The following is a 13,335-nucleotide window of genomic DNA, read 5'->3' on the forward strand; positions in this document are numbered from 1 at the left end:
TTTTGTTAAAGAAAATGGTTCATTCAATCGCAAAGCTGCTCGCAATATTATTAAGACAAAGTATAGATACAGGCAAGATTTACGATGAGCATAAATTAGCATATATTACCCCAACTTTCAAAGGTGGATCAAGACTAGAGGGAAGTAATTATAGGCCTGTGAGTCTGACATCTCACATTATGAAAGTTTACAAAAGGGTAATGAACAAATATATAATGAAACACTTAATGAAAAATATTTTGTTTAATACAGGACAACATGGTTTTGTACCCAGAAGAAGTACACAAACCCAACTGTTAGTCCACCATGAAAGCATATATTAAAATATGATAAACGAAAAAGATACAGATGTGGTTTACCTAGACTTTGCAAAAGCTTTTGACAAGGTAGACCATAATATATTAGCGAAAAAAATCAGAAAACATAACATTGTGGATAAAGTAGGAAGATGGATAAGAATTTTTGCAAAACAGAAAACAGATAGTGATTCCTAACGACGAGAAATCGGATGAAGCTACGGTAATATCTGGTGTGCCACAAGGTACGGTGTTAGCTGCATCGCTATTTGTGATTATGATTGCAGGCATAGACAGTAATGTTAAGGACTCGGTAGTGAGAAGTTTCGCCAATGACACAAGAATAAGTAGAGAGATTACTTGTGATGGAGATAGGAACTCGCTACAAAGAGACCTAAACAATATATACAAATGGGCAGAGGTAAATAGGATGGTATTTAACTCTGATAAATTTAAATCAATAAACTATGGTGATAAAGAAGGAATGCTATATGCCTATAAAGAACCTATTAAAGAGACAATCACGAATAAGGAAGCAGTTAAAGACCTTGGTGTGATGTTGAATAGGAATATGTTATGCAATGATCAAATAGCAATACATTTTGGCAAAATGCAAAGCAAAAATGGGAATGTTGTTCCGACACTTCAAAACAAGAAAAGCCGAACACATGATTATGCTTTATAAAACGTACGTACGTAGTCCACTTGAATATTGCAATATAATATGGTACCCACACTACCAAAAGGATATTGCACAAATAGAGAGTGTACAAAGGTCTTTTACAGCTAGAATAGAAGAAGTTAAGGCCCTTGACTACTGGGAAAGACTACAATTCTTAAATTTATATAGCCTTGAAAGGAGAAGAGAGCGCTACATGATAATCCAGGCATGGAAACAGATAGAAGGAATTGTCGAAAACATCATGGAGGTAAAAATATCTGAAAGAGCAAGCAGAGGTAGATTAATAGTGCCCAAAACTATACCAGGAAAACTAAGGAAAGCACACAGGACATTAATCCACCACGCACCAGCATTGATAATGCAGTGTCTATTCAATGCCCTACCAGCTCATCTGAGAAACATATCAGGAGTGAGCGTAGAAGCGTTTAAGAATAAGCTCGACAAATATTTAAGATGCATCCCAGACCATCCAAGACTGGAAGATGCAAAATATACCGGAAGAGGCATTAGCAATAATTTCTCTGGTAGACATCAGAGGTGCCTCACACTGAGGGACCTGGGGCAACCCGAACGAACTGTAAGGTCTGTAAGGTAAGGTAAGACAGGTAAAGACAGACAGTAATCAAGACGCGAATAATACAAGCATTTTATGGGTATAATTATCTATATAACGCACGTGAACATTTCACGAATATATGGATCCCGTGTGTATATACTTCCGTTAATGATATGTTTACATTAATAAGATCAGAAAATTTTTATGAATACTCAAGTTTTCCGGTAACCTTTGCGCAATTCATGCATCAAAATTAAAATAAAACATCTTCTGCTTGGTGCAAGTATATCACAGTATTAAACCTCCTCCATTGCACCAAAGAAAAATAAGATAATAACATGAAGTCTAATGAAATTGAATAGCTGTTGTCTTGCACAATGGAAGCTGCTGTCGAAGTTCAGTCCTCTGATGGAAGAATTCAGCTTGTTGTGATGGATGAATGAATCATCCGCCAGAGTATCTTAGTCTATGAGTAACACCTGCACACTGTCTTGCGAACCATTCGGAACTGCCAATGGGTAGCACATTTCTATATTATATTACTAGATCACGTACATTATCGTAGGTAAGACAGATCGGCAATCATGATCTATTTGCTGTAATAATCAATAAAGCTATGGTACAAGTGGTAGAATATTGACCAATTTACAGGAATGTGACCATATACTTAAAACTGACAATAAAGTGTAATGGGGGGAGCTCTACTGACCTTGTTTATATTCCATGTTCTTTGTTTTTACCAATAAATGTTTTGCCCTCTTACTCTTTCATTTTTTCAAGAAACACAAAGTGTACCAGACAATACGAAGGAATTACCTTTATCCTACCGACCATACTTATTTTTATTCAGATGCCAAAATTTTCACTTATTATAGTTATTGTTGTAACTAAGATACACAGAAAATTTCAAACCTCTATCACTATTTGTAATGGAATTACAGCATGTTCCACTTAAGGAACATTGGATGGTTAATGATAATCAAAGACATTCCTTCATATTTTATTGAGATTAGAGCATACATCACTTGAGTTAGTTTGGGTGTCCCTTTATGCAAATATATATATATATATATATATATATATATATATATATATATATATATATATATATATATATATATATATATATATATATATATATATATATATATATATATATATATATATATATATATATATATATATTTATATATATACATACAAAATGAGGAGAGCATCTAAGTATTATAACAACAATCTTTTTATGTTAGGAATTATAATAATTTCCCAATCTTTTATGCCTATTGACAGATTTCAAACTATTCATTCTTATGAAAATTTTCAAAGCACGTCTTTCCTCTTTCAGCATGCAAGCGCACATTACACTTCTTACACATATTTTTAGTATTTTTCTTACAAATTTTGCATCTTCCTTGGGATGTTGAAGTCAGGGTATGATTTACTCCATCATAGCGAACATCAACAGGAATTGCGTTAGCACCAGAGGGACACCTGGGTCGTGGTACTAGGCCTTCATAATTTAGTAGACAGAGTGTTACTTGCCTTCTGAATGCTATGTGAGTCAAGTTATCCTTTGTAATTTTGCAATGCACTCTCCAAGAAGCAATTATAGCAACATTTAGTGCATTCAAGAATAGGGGCCAATACCATTTTTTCCCTCTAATCATTGGGCGATACGATGCAGAAAGTCGGTCCATAAGATCCACACCACCCATTCCTTTGTTGTATGAATGGATCAGATGCGGTTGTGAAACTTCTTTTGATCCACCTTTTACTCGCCTCTTCACGGTGTGGACAGGATTGTGAGTTTCCCAGTTGCTTGCAATGCCCACTACAGCATTGTCATTCCATTTTGCAACATATACTTTGCCATCACAGCGATGATCGAATGAGCCCCTCTCCATCTTCTGTAAGGCTTTTGTGGTCACAAGAGCTTTTGCTGCTCCAGCACTGCGATTATCTCTTAGTGTTCCTGTAGCCTTGGCATCAGTTTCTGCCAACTGTACCAGTAAATCATAACTGGTAAAAAAGTTATCAAAGTATAGTTGGTAATTCTCTACATTTGAGTGAGAGGAAATCACATCAACCATTTTAGTAATTACACTCATACCAAGTGGCTGAATCCTTCCCTCTTCCTTTCCTTGGTATAACTTCAGATGGTATGGAAAACAATCATTCCCACAGAGGCACCAGATCTTGTAACCAAACCGAATAGGTTTCCCTCTTATAAACATCTTGGCACTATGGCGACCATAATAGGGCACCATTGATTCATCCACACTAAGTAATTGGTGAAATACACCAAACTGAACAAATCTATCATTCAGCATGTCATAGATTGGTGATATCTTGCTCATCTTATTCCTTGCTCAAGATGCTGGTTGTCTGCAAAATGTATGAATTTCTTTATTTCACAAAATCTGTTTTTACTCATTGTATTTGACACCAAAGGTACTTCTAAGTCTGGCTGTGTCGACCAATAATGCTGTTGTTCAGGTAAGGTATGGTAGCCTGACAGTAACAATATACCCATGAAGTTCCTTACTTCTTTTTCTGAAATGTCAAAATTAGGATTATTATGATCTCGATTTGCATAGAGCTTAGTTTGTTCTGTAATATAAGATACCATCTCATCTGTAAACACCTGCCGCAAAATCTCATAAGTTGTAGCAAATCATCTGGTAAAAGAATATCAGCAGATGGAAGAGTTTTATCAAATACACAGTTCTTTTTCCATTTAGGTAGTTCTCTTCTTTGTTTCTTTGCTACTGGTCCTTTATTTCCATCATTATCAGTTTCAATTTCTTCTTCCAATTGAATTTCCTCCTCTACTTCAATATGGCCCGCCGGTTCATGTTGTTCTTCGGGGTCATCACAAATATCCTCAATATCACTGTCTTGATCACTAGAATCTCCCGCAGCTGGAGGCAGAACCACGAGCTTCACTACTTTATCAGAGGATCCAGCTGTATCTAGCGCTTCTAGAATAGTGGTTACCTTGGTTACTTTCCGATGTCCATAAAATTGCCAACCTCCATTATCTGTAAAGAAGAAAATATTGATTTTTAGTATTTTATGATTGAATAAATGAAAAGATATAATATGGGCCAAAAATGCTGATATAAATAAGCTTAGTTATTGGACGATATGTGACAAATGGCACAATCAATTATATGAGAAATAATATATATATATATATATATATATATATATATATATATATATATATATATATATATATATATATATATATATATATATATATATATATATATATATATATACATATATATATAAAGAGGGAGAGACAAAAGAGAATTAGAACAAAAACAGCGCAATACTTACGTGTATAGTAGGCCTATGTTCTGAAGTTGTCAATCAGATGCTTCTTAGTGAAACATCCGTGTTTATTTGAAGACGTTGTTCCCCTCTGCAGCAGATGGCAGATTGCCGCCAATACAGTTCTATAAGCAAGGACCATAAAGCCAAGAAAGTGCACTAAACATACCACTGATCAAGGATTCTGAAAACATGGAATGAAAGCCGTTCCTTTAGCAAAACTTCAAAAAGCCACAAAAACCAGTACTACGTCCGTCCAATGTTCCTCAAATGGAACATAATTTTTTTTCTTGTAATTTTATATATAGAATTAGGGAAAATGCTTTTTAGGAATATGGCAGATTAAAGGAAATCATGTAAGCTAATAAATGATAATAGAAAATAATAATCATCATTCTCACATTTAGGAATGAAGTGCACATTTTCAGAACTGGAAAAAAACGCTATTTTTACATTTTTTTAAAAATTCATAAAAATTAAATTTCAAAAAATAGGCTGATTATTTCTTTCCACAAGAGAGAATATATCTTGATGAACAAATAGGATATAACATGATCAGAAAATATATTCATCTAGTTGTAATATGCAGGCCAGAATTTTATGTTCCATTTAAGGAACATTGGCATGAAGAGAGAATGAGGAATGAGCAGCTAATTTCCTGTTAAAAAGGGATAGATGCATAAATAAATAAAAAGGAAATGTAAAAATGTTTCTTTCAGAGAAGCTGAAATATATTATTCATTGAAAAAAAGGATTAACGAATGAGATCATTTACACATGCACACACGCATACACACAAATATATATATATATATATATATATATATATATATATATATATATATATATATATATATATATATATATATGTATATATATTGTCACGATACGTATCAAGTACCTGGTTATTACACAACTAATCTCAAGATTCAAAATATACCTCACTTCAGCCAGATACCTGAACTCTCATAACATTAATTGTTACGACTGAGTACTCTAAAGGTAACAGTGATCCCTTAAGAAAAACTTATTTATCAATCACTTGAAAAATCAAACTAAGTTCGTCAGAATATGTGTGAGGTATAAAAAAATTAAACTAGAAATCTTCTAGAGTAAAAGGGCATCACTCCAATAAAAAACTCTAACTGTTTCCCTGGTCTTAATTCACTTTAGCAAAACTAAAAGAACAAAACATGTTTATCACTTTGCCTTATGCACACACAATCAATCCTATTCACTGGTGATCAATAAATGAAACACTGTTTTCTAAAAAATGTTAAATACAAAAATTTATTTTCAGATTCAAAGTTTATAACTAGAATTCACAATTAATTAGAATTCACAATCTGAAAAATTTACTATTAGTTGAAAATAACACAAAACTCAATGAATTCTTGAATTAAATTATGAAACAAAACTAATTCACAAAAACTTTATCAGGAATTTAAATTAATCAAGTAAAATTTAAACTATCAAGAATTACTCAAGATTTAAAAAGAAAATCTCAATAAATGAAATCAAGTATGCAATGTTAAATTAAGTATGCAATGTTAAATTAAGTATGCAATGTTAAATTAAGTATGCAATGTTAAATTACCAAGAAATATTTACAATGCTATGTAAATAAATGTTACATCACAAACATAAAAAATGTGAAAATATAAAGAAATTGTAAATAGAAAAACACACAAAAATACACGTAAGATTTATCAATAATGATTTCACTTGTTCAAAATTTCCTAACTTATCACACCATAACCTCCTAACTTATCATACCATGGTATCAATAAGTAAAATTTCACGTTACCTTACACAACTTGTGAAAACCTCTGTAAATCACTTGCTGCAGCTGCGTTGCATAATACACACTTTTTACCAGGCGCCGTTACGAACTAAATAACTTTGCTAAATTCAGATCTCAAAGTTAATGTTAAAAGTGACCACAAAATTTACGTTAAAAGTAATCTCTTCCTAATTAGGAATGAGAGAGAGAGAGAGAGGTGGAACCAAATCGACTGGTCTCAGAAATCAGAATCAATCAAATTTTAGGATTCCAGTAACACGTGAAACAATTACATGATGTCATTAAAGCATTTTGGGTACGAGATACAAAAGTTCTAGAAGCAGGAGGTGACGTCATTAAAGCGTTTTGGGTGCGAGATACAATGGAGAAGCTTCTAGAAGGAAAGTTACGTCATCCCAGCAAAACGTTTTGAACGCATCTTACAAAACATGACGTAATTGATCAGGACACGTATTCTTTCTCTCAAAGTGGCGAACGTGACTCAAACAATGCATGCAACAACATGAAATCACTCGTCTCGAGCCCGTATGGGACGAATTGGCGTTTGTTTTGCAAATCTGTCATCGCTAATCCAAAACAAAGCGTTCCCTCTTATCTCAACTGATGACAACTGAAACGAAACAAGCCTTTCCTGGACACACACACACACACGTGTTCAAATACTACGCTTTTACCAAGAAAGATATTCGTTCTAAATTACGTTACTATTAAAATTATAACAACAATTCTAAATTACGCTATCAAGTAATCATTAGTACTTTTGAGATCTGATGTCAAACTAAATATGACACTTCAACAACCATTATCATTAAACATAACACATGAAAAAGTAAATGTCAAAATTATAGGAGGATATACGTATTACAAGGCAACATCATAAATATATATATATATATATATATATATATATATATATATATATATATATATATATATATATATATATATATATTGTTACGTGTGGGGAGGGTCTTGGTTGATCATGTATTATTCAATTTACGTAAATTTTACGGCCCTGCAAACCAAGATTACACGTAACCTGTCACTTGAAGCCAAAAGTTAACCTCAAAGACAGACGTTAATTAGCCAAAGGTCGCCAGTTAAGGGTTATTAACCTTAACAAAGAATAGTTGAGATGAATTTGATTTTAAACGCAACGGTTCTTCCAAACATTCGGACGCGAGGCATACAAAAGCATCGAGATTTAACCTGATTTTGCTTACCTAAATCCTAGGTATTTTACTGGAATAATGGGGTTGAAGCTAACAATAAAATAATTTGACTTAATCTAGACTTCGTGAACACATATACCGTAAGTGGTGGCTGAAGGGGAACAAAGGAAATTTGAAATACAGAAAAAGGATAAAAGAATGGGCGAAGTTTTGAACAAAAAGCGACTTTACCTTAGGACGAACGTTGTGCGCATCAACGACCGACGTGGAGTTCTTGCAATTGTTTCTTCACTTCACTAATAGAATAATAGACAAAGAAAGGGGGAAGAGGTCCAACTGGACGTGTTATCTCCGAAAGCTTGGTTCTCTCTCAAGTTCTCCGGACCGGCCTAGGTCAACAACAATCACCCCAGGTGTCCACGTTCTTGTATTCAAAACATTCGCCATGAGACAGGTAGGAAGGAAAGGGACCTTAGGACCACCTATTCTTAAGGCTGATAGGAAATTTTCCTATAGGGTAAAAGGCCTAACTTACCTATCCCGTTCTCCAACGGACGTTAAGGTTTGAACTAAGACGCACCTATATAGACAATGTCTTTTCCCGGTCTCAGTCAGGCTGATATTTTTACAATCAAAAGTTACGAGGGCGAACAGCAGTAATATTTGTAAAAGCTCCCCCCCTTAAGAGGGCCTTCACTCCCTTTTCGGGCGTGAAGGTCTATACTAAGCAAGCTGTTCGCCTCTCGTAGGTTACTCTCCTTCCCTGAGCAGATTAGTCCTGGTTAGCCTACCTAGCTACAGAACTACCTAACCCTAGATAGGATATGAGCTATAATCACTACTTAACCTAATTCTAATAGTACTAGAAGGTGCTCACGGTTATTATAGGCTACCTCCTACAATCATGATGTGTTTTAGACCTAGCCTAGTGGTACGTTCCTATGATATTCCCTAGCCTAACCTATCCTAACCCGACCGTAGCACCAACGTAAGAGTTAATATTCTAACTAAATTACAACATGGTTTATGTTTAATACAATTAAAATTTACTAGTTAATTCATGAGGGTTGCCTCATATGATAAATGGGTGCCTCACTGAGGTCTTAGGGCCATGCGTGTCACGAGCATCGTGGCTCGTTTCACAATAGTTAAGATTACTGAAATTAGTTAGGCTACTTACATGATTACTGCGGCTCGGTGGTAAGTGGAAAGAACAAGGTTGCTAAATTGATGTACCGTACTTTAAGGTGGCCTAGGCTATGCACAATGAAAGGAAGAGATCACACTGGCTACCTCCTCTGGGCAAGGGGCCAGGATCACTCTTAGATGTTAGGGCACTGTGCCAAGGAGGAGCTTATAGCTCGGCAACTACTGGGCTCTCTTCCGCCCCTTCTTCTTCTTCTTCGGTTTCTCCAAGGCCTATCAGTAGCTGGCCTAGCAGGTGATGAGAGCACCAACTCCGGGACAGGCCAGAAGGGCTAGCGGGCGCGAAGTCGGGGCAACTGCAAAAGCTGCGGGAGGACTCCCTACTCCGGCTGCTGCGACAACCGGAGCGAGAGCGATCTCGACTTCTGCGTCCGAGGATGCCAGTTCCTGGTCTTCCAAGGATGGGGTACCATTTCGATCCTCCAGGGGTTCATCCCCTGGATTCAAAATTTGTGAAGAAGAAGTTTCGGGTGCTGGAGGCTCTCCAGTCGCGATGATCAACTGCATGGGGAACCCTAAATCTCCCGGAGGAGGATTCGCCTCATGATTTAGACCCGGCATAGAGGCCTTTTCCATTGGTAGCTCAACGTCCGTGGCGGACGGAGTCTGGCACTGCTCAGTGCTCGCAAGTGGCACTGGCAGCAGTTGAGGGTCAGGCATGCCTGACAAGGGGTCCGGAGGTGCAATACCTCTCGGACGACTTGGGTTTGGCTGCGGCAGAGATTCCTGCCCCAGCAGGAGATCGTAGCCTCTCGGTGAGTTTTGTTCGGGGGCGTCCGCTGGGCGTTGCTTGCTTGGGCAGCCCTCCCAATTTGTGGAGTGGTCTGCCCGCTTGCACGTCCTGCAGCGGTACTGCTCCTCCTGAATCTCTCTTCGCGGAGGGGGAGGACCTCTTGGTGGGCCAGCCCTTCGCGATTGGAGAGGGCTAGGCCTGAAATAGGTTGGGTGGTGCCCCTTCCGCGGACCACTTTGGTGGGCGGAAGGTGGAGGTTTGTCATTTTTGGGAGTTACAACTGGGGCCTCCGTGGAGGAGGTAACGTGGCTGCGGAGTGGCGTTGGTGACGGGCTTCCGCAGAGAAGATCCCGACCCAACAAGAAGACCACTCCGGGCCGAATTCCACCTACCACGCCAAGGCGGTGGGGTATCGTGCCCCAAGGTGTCATAACCTGGAGTTGGACAGTGGGAACGGTGATGGTGTGGCCCTCTATCCACTTCATTTCCCACCGCGTTTCTTCGTCAACCACAGCACCGGCTGGCACTTGGGCCCTGGCGATCAGGCTAATATCTGCCGCAGTGTCTACTGTGACCGGAAGGGTCATGGGCAGGCTAGTGCTCTGAAGAGGGGCCACCGAGATGTACTGGGTTTCCAGTCTCTCGGGGTAAAGGATCCGGTGCGGACCAGCCGCAGAAAATGAAGTGCTGATTAGGTTGACAAATTTGGTGGTGGGGACATGATGTGGACAGGCCGGAGATCCAGCATTGTAGTGGCTAGCAGCCCCACAGGATCTGCACGGGCCTTTTGGATGGGCTCGGTGGCCTGCAGTAACTGTTGGAGGAGAGGGCTGAGCGGATGAATCGGGAGCGGAGTTCTGGCTGGTAGGGTTAGGCTGCTTATTAGTGCCGAGTTTGTATCGGCACTCAGCTTCAGCGTGGCCCCCCTTCTTGCAATAGTTGCACAGGGTCTTGCTAGGCAGTCCATTCTTCGGGCGAGTGGAGTTCGAGAGGTAGGCCGGAGGGATGATTCGCTTCTGAGAGGTGCTATGCGACTGATTGAAGGTTTCCCACGAATCAGCCATGCGACAAGCTTCCATAAGTGTGGAGGGCTGTTTATCGTTAAGATATACTGCAAGGGGCCCTGGCACACATTGGAAAAGGTCTTCTAGCATGGTCCGATTGAAGAGATCCTCAAACGTCGTGCAGGCCAAGGAGTCGAACCAGCGCATCGGACTGGGTTTTGTGACATGCCCATTCCGTCCAAGACCAGCCGACTTCCTTGGCAAGACCTCGGAACCGTTGTCTCCATTTTTCTGGGGTTATCTCGCAGGCCTTTGTAATGACTCTACGAACTTCCGCCATGTTGCCTCTCTGGCTCTTCTCCAGTGAGCGAAGCGCTGCCTTGGCTTTTCCCTCCATATGCTTGGCTAGTATTAAGGCTCTCTCCGTCTCCGTGGTGCTGTAGTTATCGAAAAAGAGCCTCGATCTCCTCCAGCCATGCTTCTGGCTCGTCCTCAGTCCACTTGGGGACTAGGGAATTGATGCTCGAAATTGGAGCGTTTGATGCAGCAGGTGTAGAACTGGAGGCTTGATGGCTAGCCATAGCTTCGGCATTCTCCATTTCGCTCTCTCAAGCTCGAGCTCCTTCTCCTTTAGGGCTAACTCAGTTTCCTTGCAGGCTAACTCATGCTGTCTCCTTCTTTCTTCTCTTTCCTCTTCATATTGCCTTTGCTCGGCTTCATACACCTTCGTTCTTCTTCATACTTCCTCTGCTCGGCTTCATACTTCCTCTGCTCGAGTCTTTCTTCCTTCTCCCGCTTGGCCCAAGTCGTCCACTTGCTCCTTAACCCAGGTGGTAAGTTCCGAGCCGGGTGAGACCTGCCGCCGTCCCCAGCCCCAGGAAAGTTTTATAATGCTCTGCTGCCATGGTTCTGGTGGGGAAGGGCGTCTATCCGGGTCGACGGGCGTACTTGGGCAGCGAGGAAGTGTCTCTTCAATGACGTGGCACCCTTTCAAAAGGTGGCACTGTAGTTTGGGTGTGCCGTGTACAGGTCACACTGGTGGCACTCAGTATCCCTAGGCACTGGTGCAGGTTAGGTTCCAGAAGAACTTTCTTCTGTGTTCCCTTTTGGTTTTGTTTTATTTATTTTCTGGATTCTGCTTGGTGGCACTTATGGTGCCAATGTGTTCCTAGGGACCCTCTACTGGAGTCCAACTAGGCTATATGGGAGGAAAGGCACTCTACACCCCTGCAGAGGGCAACAATCGAATGAGAGAGAAAGGGAAGGTAAAAAGAGAGAGAGAGATAGAGAAGTAAGCTATTCCAGTGATGAGTGCTGCAAATTATTGGCACTGTGGAATAAAGTGAATTTGTTTTTTTTTTTTTTCTTAAAGATCCTCGTGAGTGGCTGGTCCCAGTACTGGCCCCCTTTTTTTTCAGAGGGTGAAAACTACTGTTGGCTTTTTGGTCTGGATAGCAGGCCTCACTCGTGACCGACAGTTTATCACTGTATTGTAATTACTCTTAACTTGTCCTCATCTATTGTGGGACAGAGGTGTTTCTTTTATTTGGCTTATTGTATTTGAATTAATTAGCCTAGTGTCGGCCGTTCTTTCTTTGAAGAGGGTCACGTACACTTAGGTTAGGAATGCTTACTTGAATGACGAGAGAGAGAGAGAGAGAGAGAGAGAGAGAGAGAGAGAGAGAGAGATTTTCAATCAGCTAATTTCTTGCTGCTTAAGAACATGTAAACAAAGATTTTATACATGCACAATGGCATGGATCTTAATAAAATGATATAGATGCGTCGTCTTGGCTTCCTTAGGGATTACTTTATTATCTTAATTTTCCGGGAGCCGACGTCACAAAAGTTTTTATCGTAAAATTGTAAATTTTCTTTATATGATTTTATAGTAGGTATTCGTATAGGAACTTGTTATTACTCCTAACTAAGGCCTAACTTTCCCTGCCTAAATTATCTTTTGGTTTTTCCTAGCTAAGATATTAGGAGGTGGGTTCGCTACGAAAAGCAAAAAAAAAAAATATATGCCCCAAGAGTGGCGGGGAGCAGAGTCGACGTCACAATAACAAGGTCGTTGAGATGGCGGCCAAGGTCCCGTTAGGCCTAAATTTCAAAACAGCCTCGGCCGGCGAAGGAAACCCCAAAATGGCCGTTCTCTCACAAACAGTTCGAACAATTTCAAACAATCGCGCGAACACGGCAGAGGAATCCAAGATGGCGGGTATTTCCTTTTAGCACCAAATTCAAAATAACGCACGAAACAAATGCAGGTATCCAGATTTTACTTTAAATATACCAATCATGCATAGCGTTTTACGTTACGGATGGAAAACTAAATTACCAAACAACTTTGTGTCTTTTGTTATCGTATTCCCTCTCGGAGATTAAACAAAAGAATGAAAAGAGAGATGCTGGCTTGCCTGCGTAAATTTACGTTGTTAACGGTACCTTTATTGTAAAATTACTATTTCAGTTCGTTTGCTACTTCACTGACACGGTTTTTTGAATGATTCCCGCTACATGCAAACAATAACGATCGGAAT

General features: G+C 39.4%; 1 protein-coding gene across 1 annotated transcript; it reads right to left on the reverse strand.

The window, feature by feature from the left end:
• Positions 1-2,809: 2,809 nt before the first annotated feature.
• Positions 2,810-3,891, reverse strand: LOC136843004 (piggyBac transposable element-derived protein 3-like). The gene has a single exon (XM_067110995.1). The coding sequence runs from the start codon at positions 3,889-3,891 to the stop codon at positions 2,833-2,835; it is 1,059 nt and encodes a 352-aa protein (XP_066967096.1). The 3' UTR covers positions 2,810-2,832.
• Positions 3,892-13,335: the final 9,444 nt, after the last annotated feature.

Source organism: Macrobrachium rosenbergii, chromosome 10, assembly GCF_040412425.1.
Source record: "Macrobrachium rosenbergii isolate ZJJX-2024 chromosome 10, ASM4041242v1, whole genome shotgun sequence".
Lineage (NCBI taxonomy): Eukaryota > Metazoa > Arthropoda > Malacostraca > Decapoda > Palaemonidae > Macrobrachium > Macrobrachium rosenbergii.

Bases quoted from the DNA above. Each gene is read 5' to 3' on its own strand.
- LOC136843004 (XM_067110995.1), bottom strand. From the start codon at position 3,891: ATGAGCAAGATATCACCAATCTATGACATGCTGAATGATAGATTTGTT.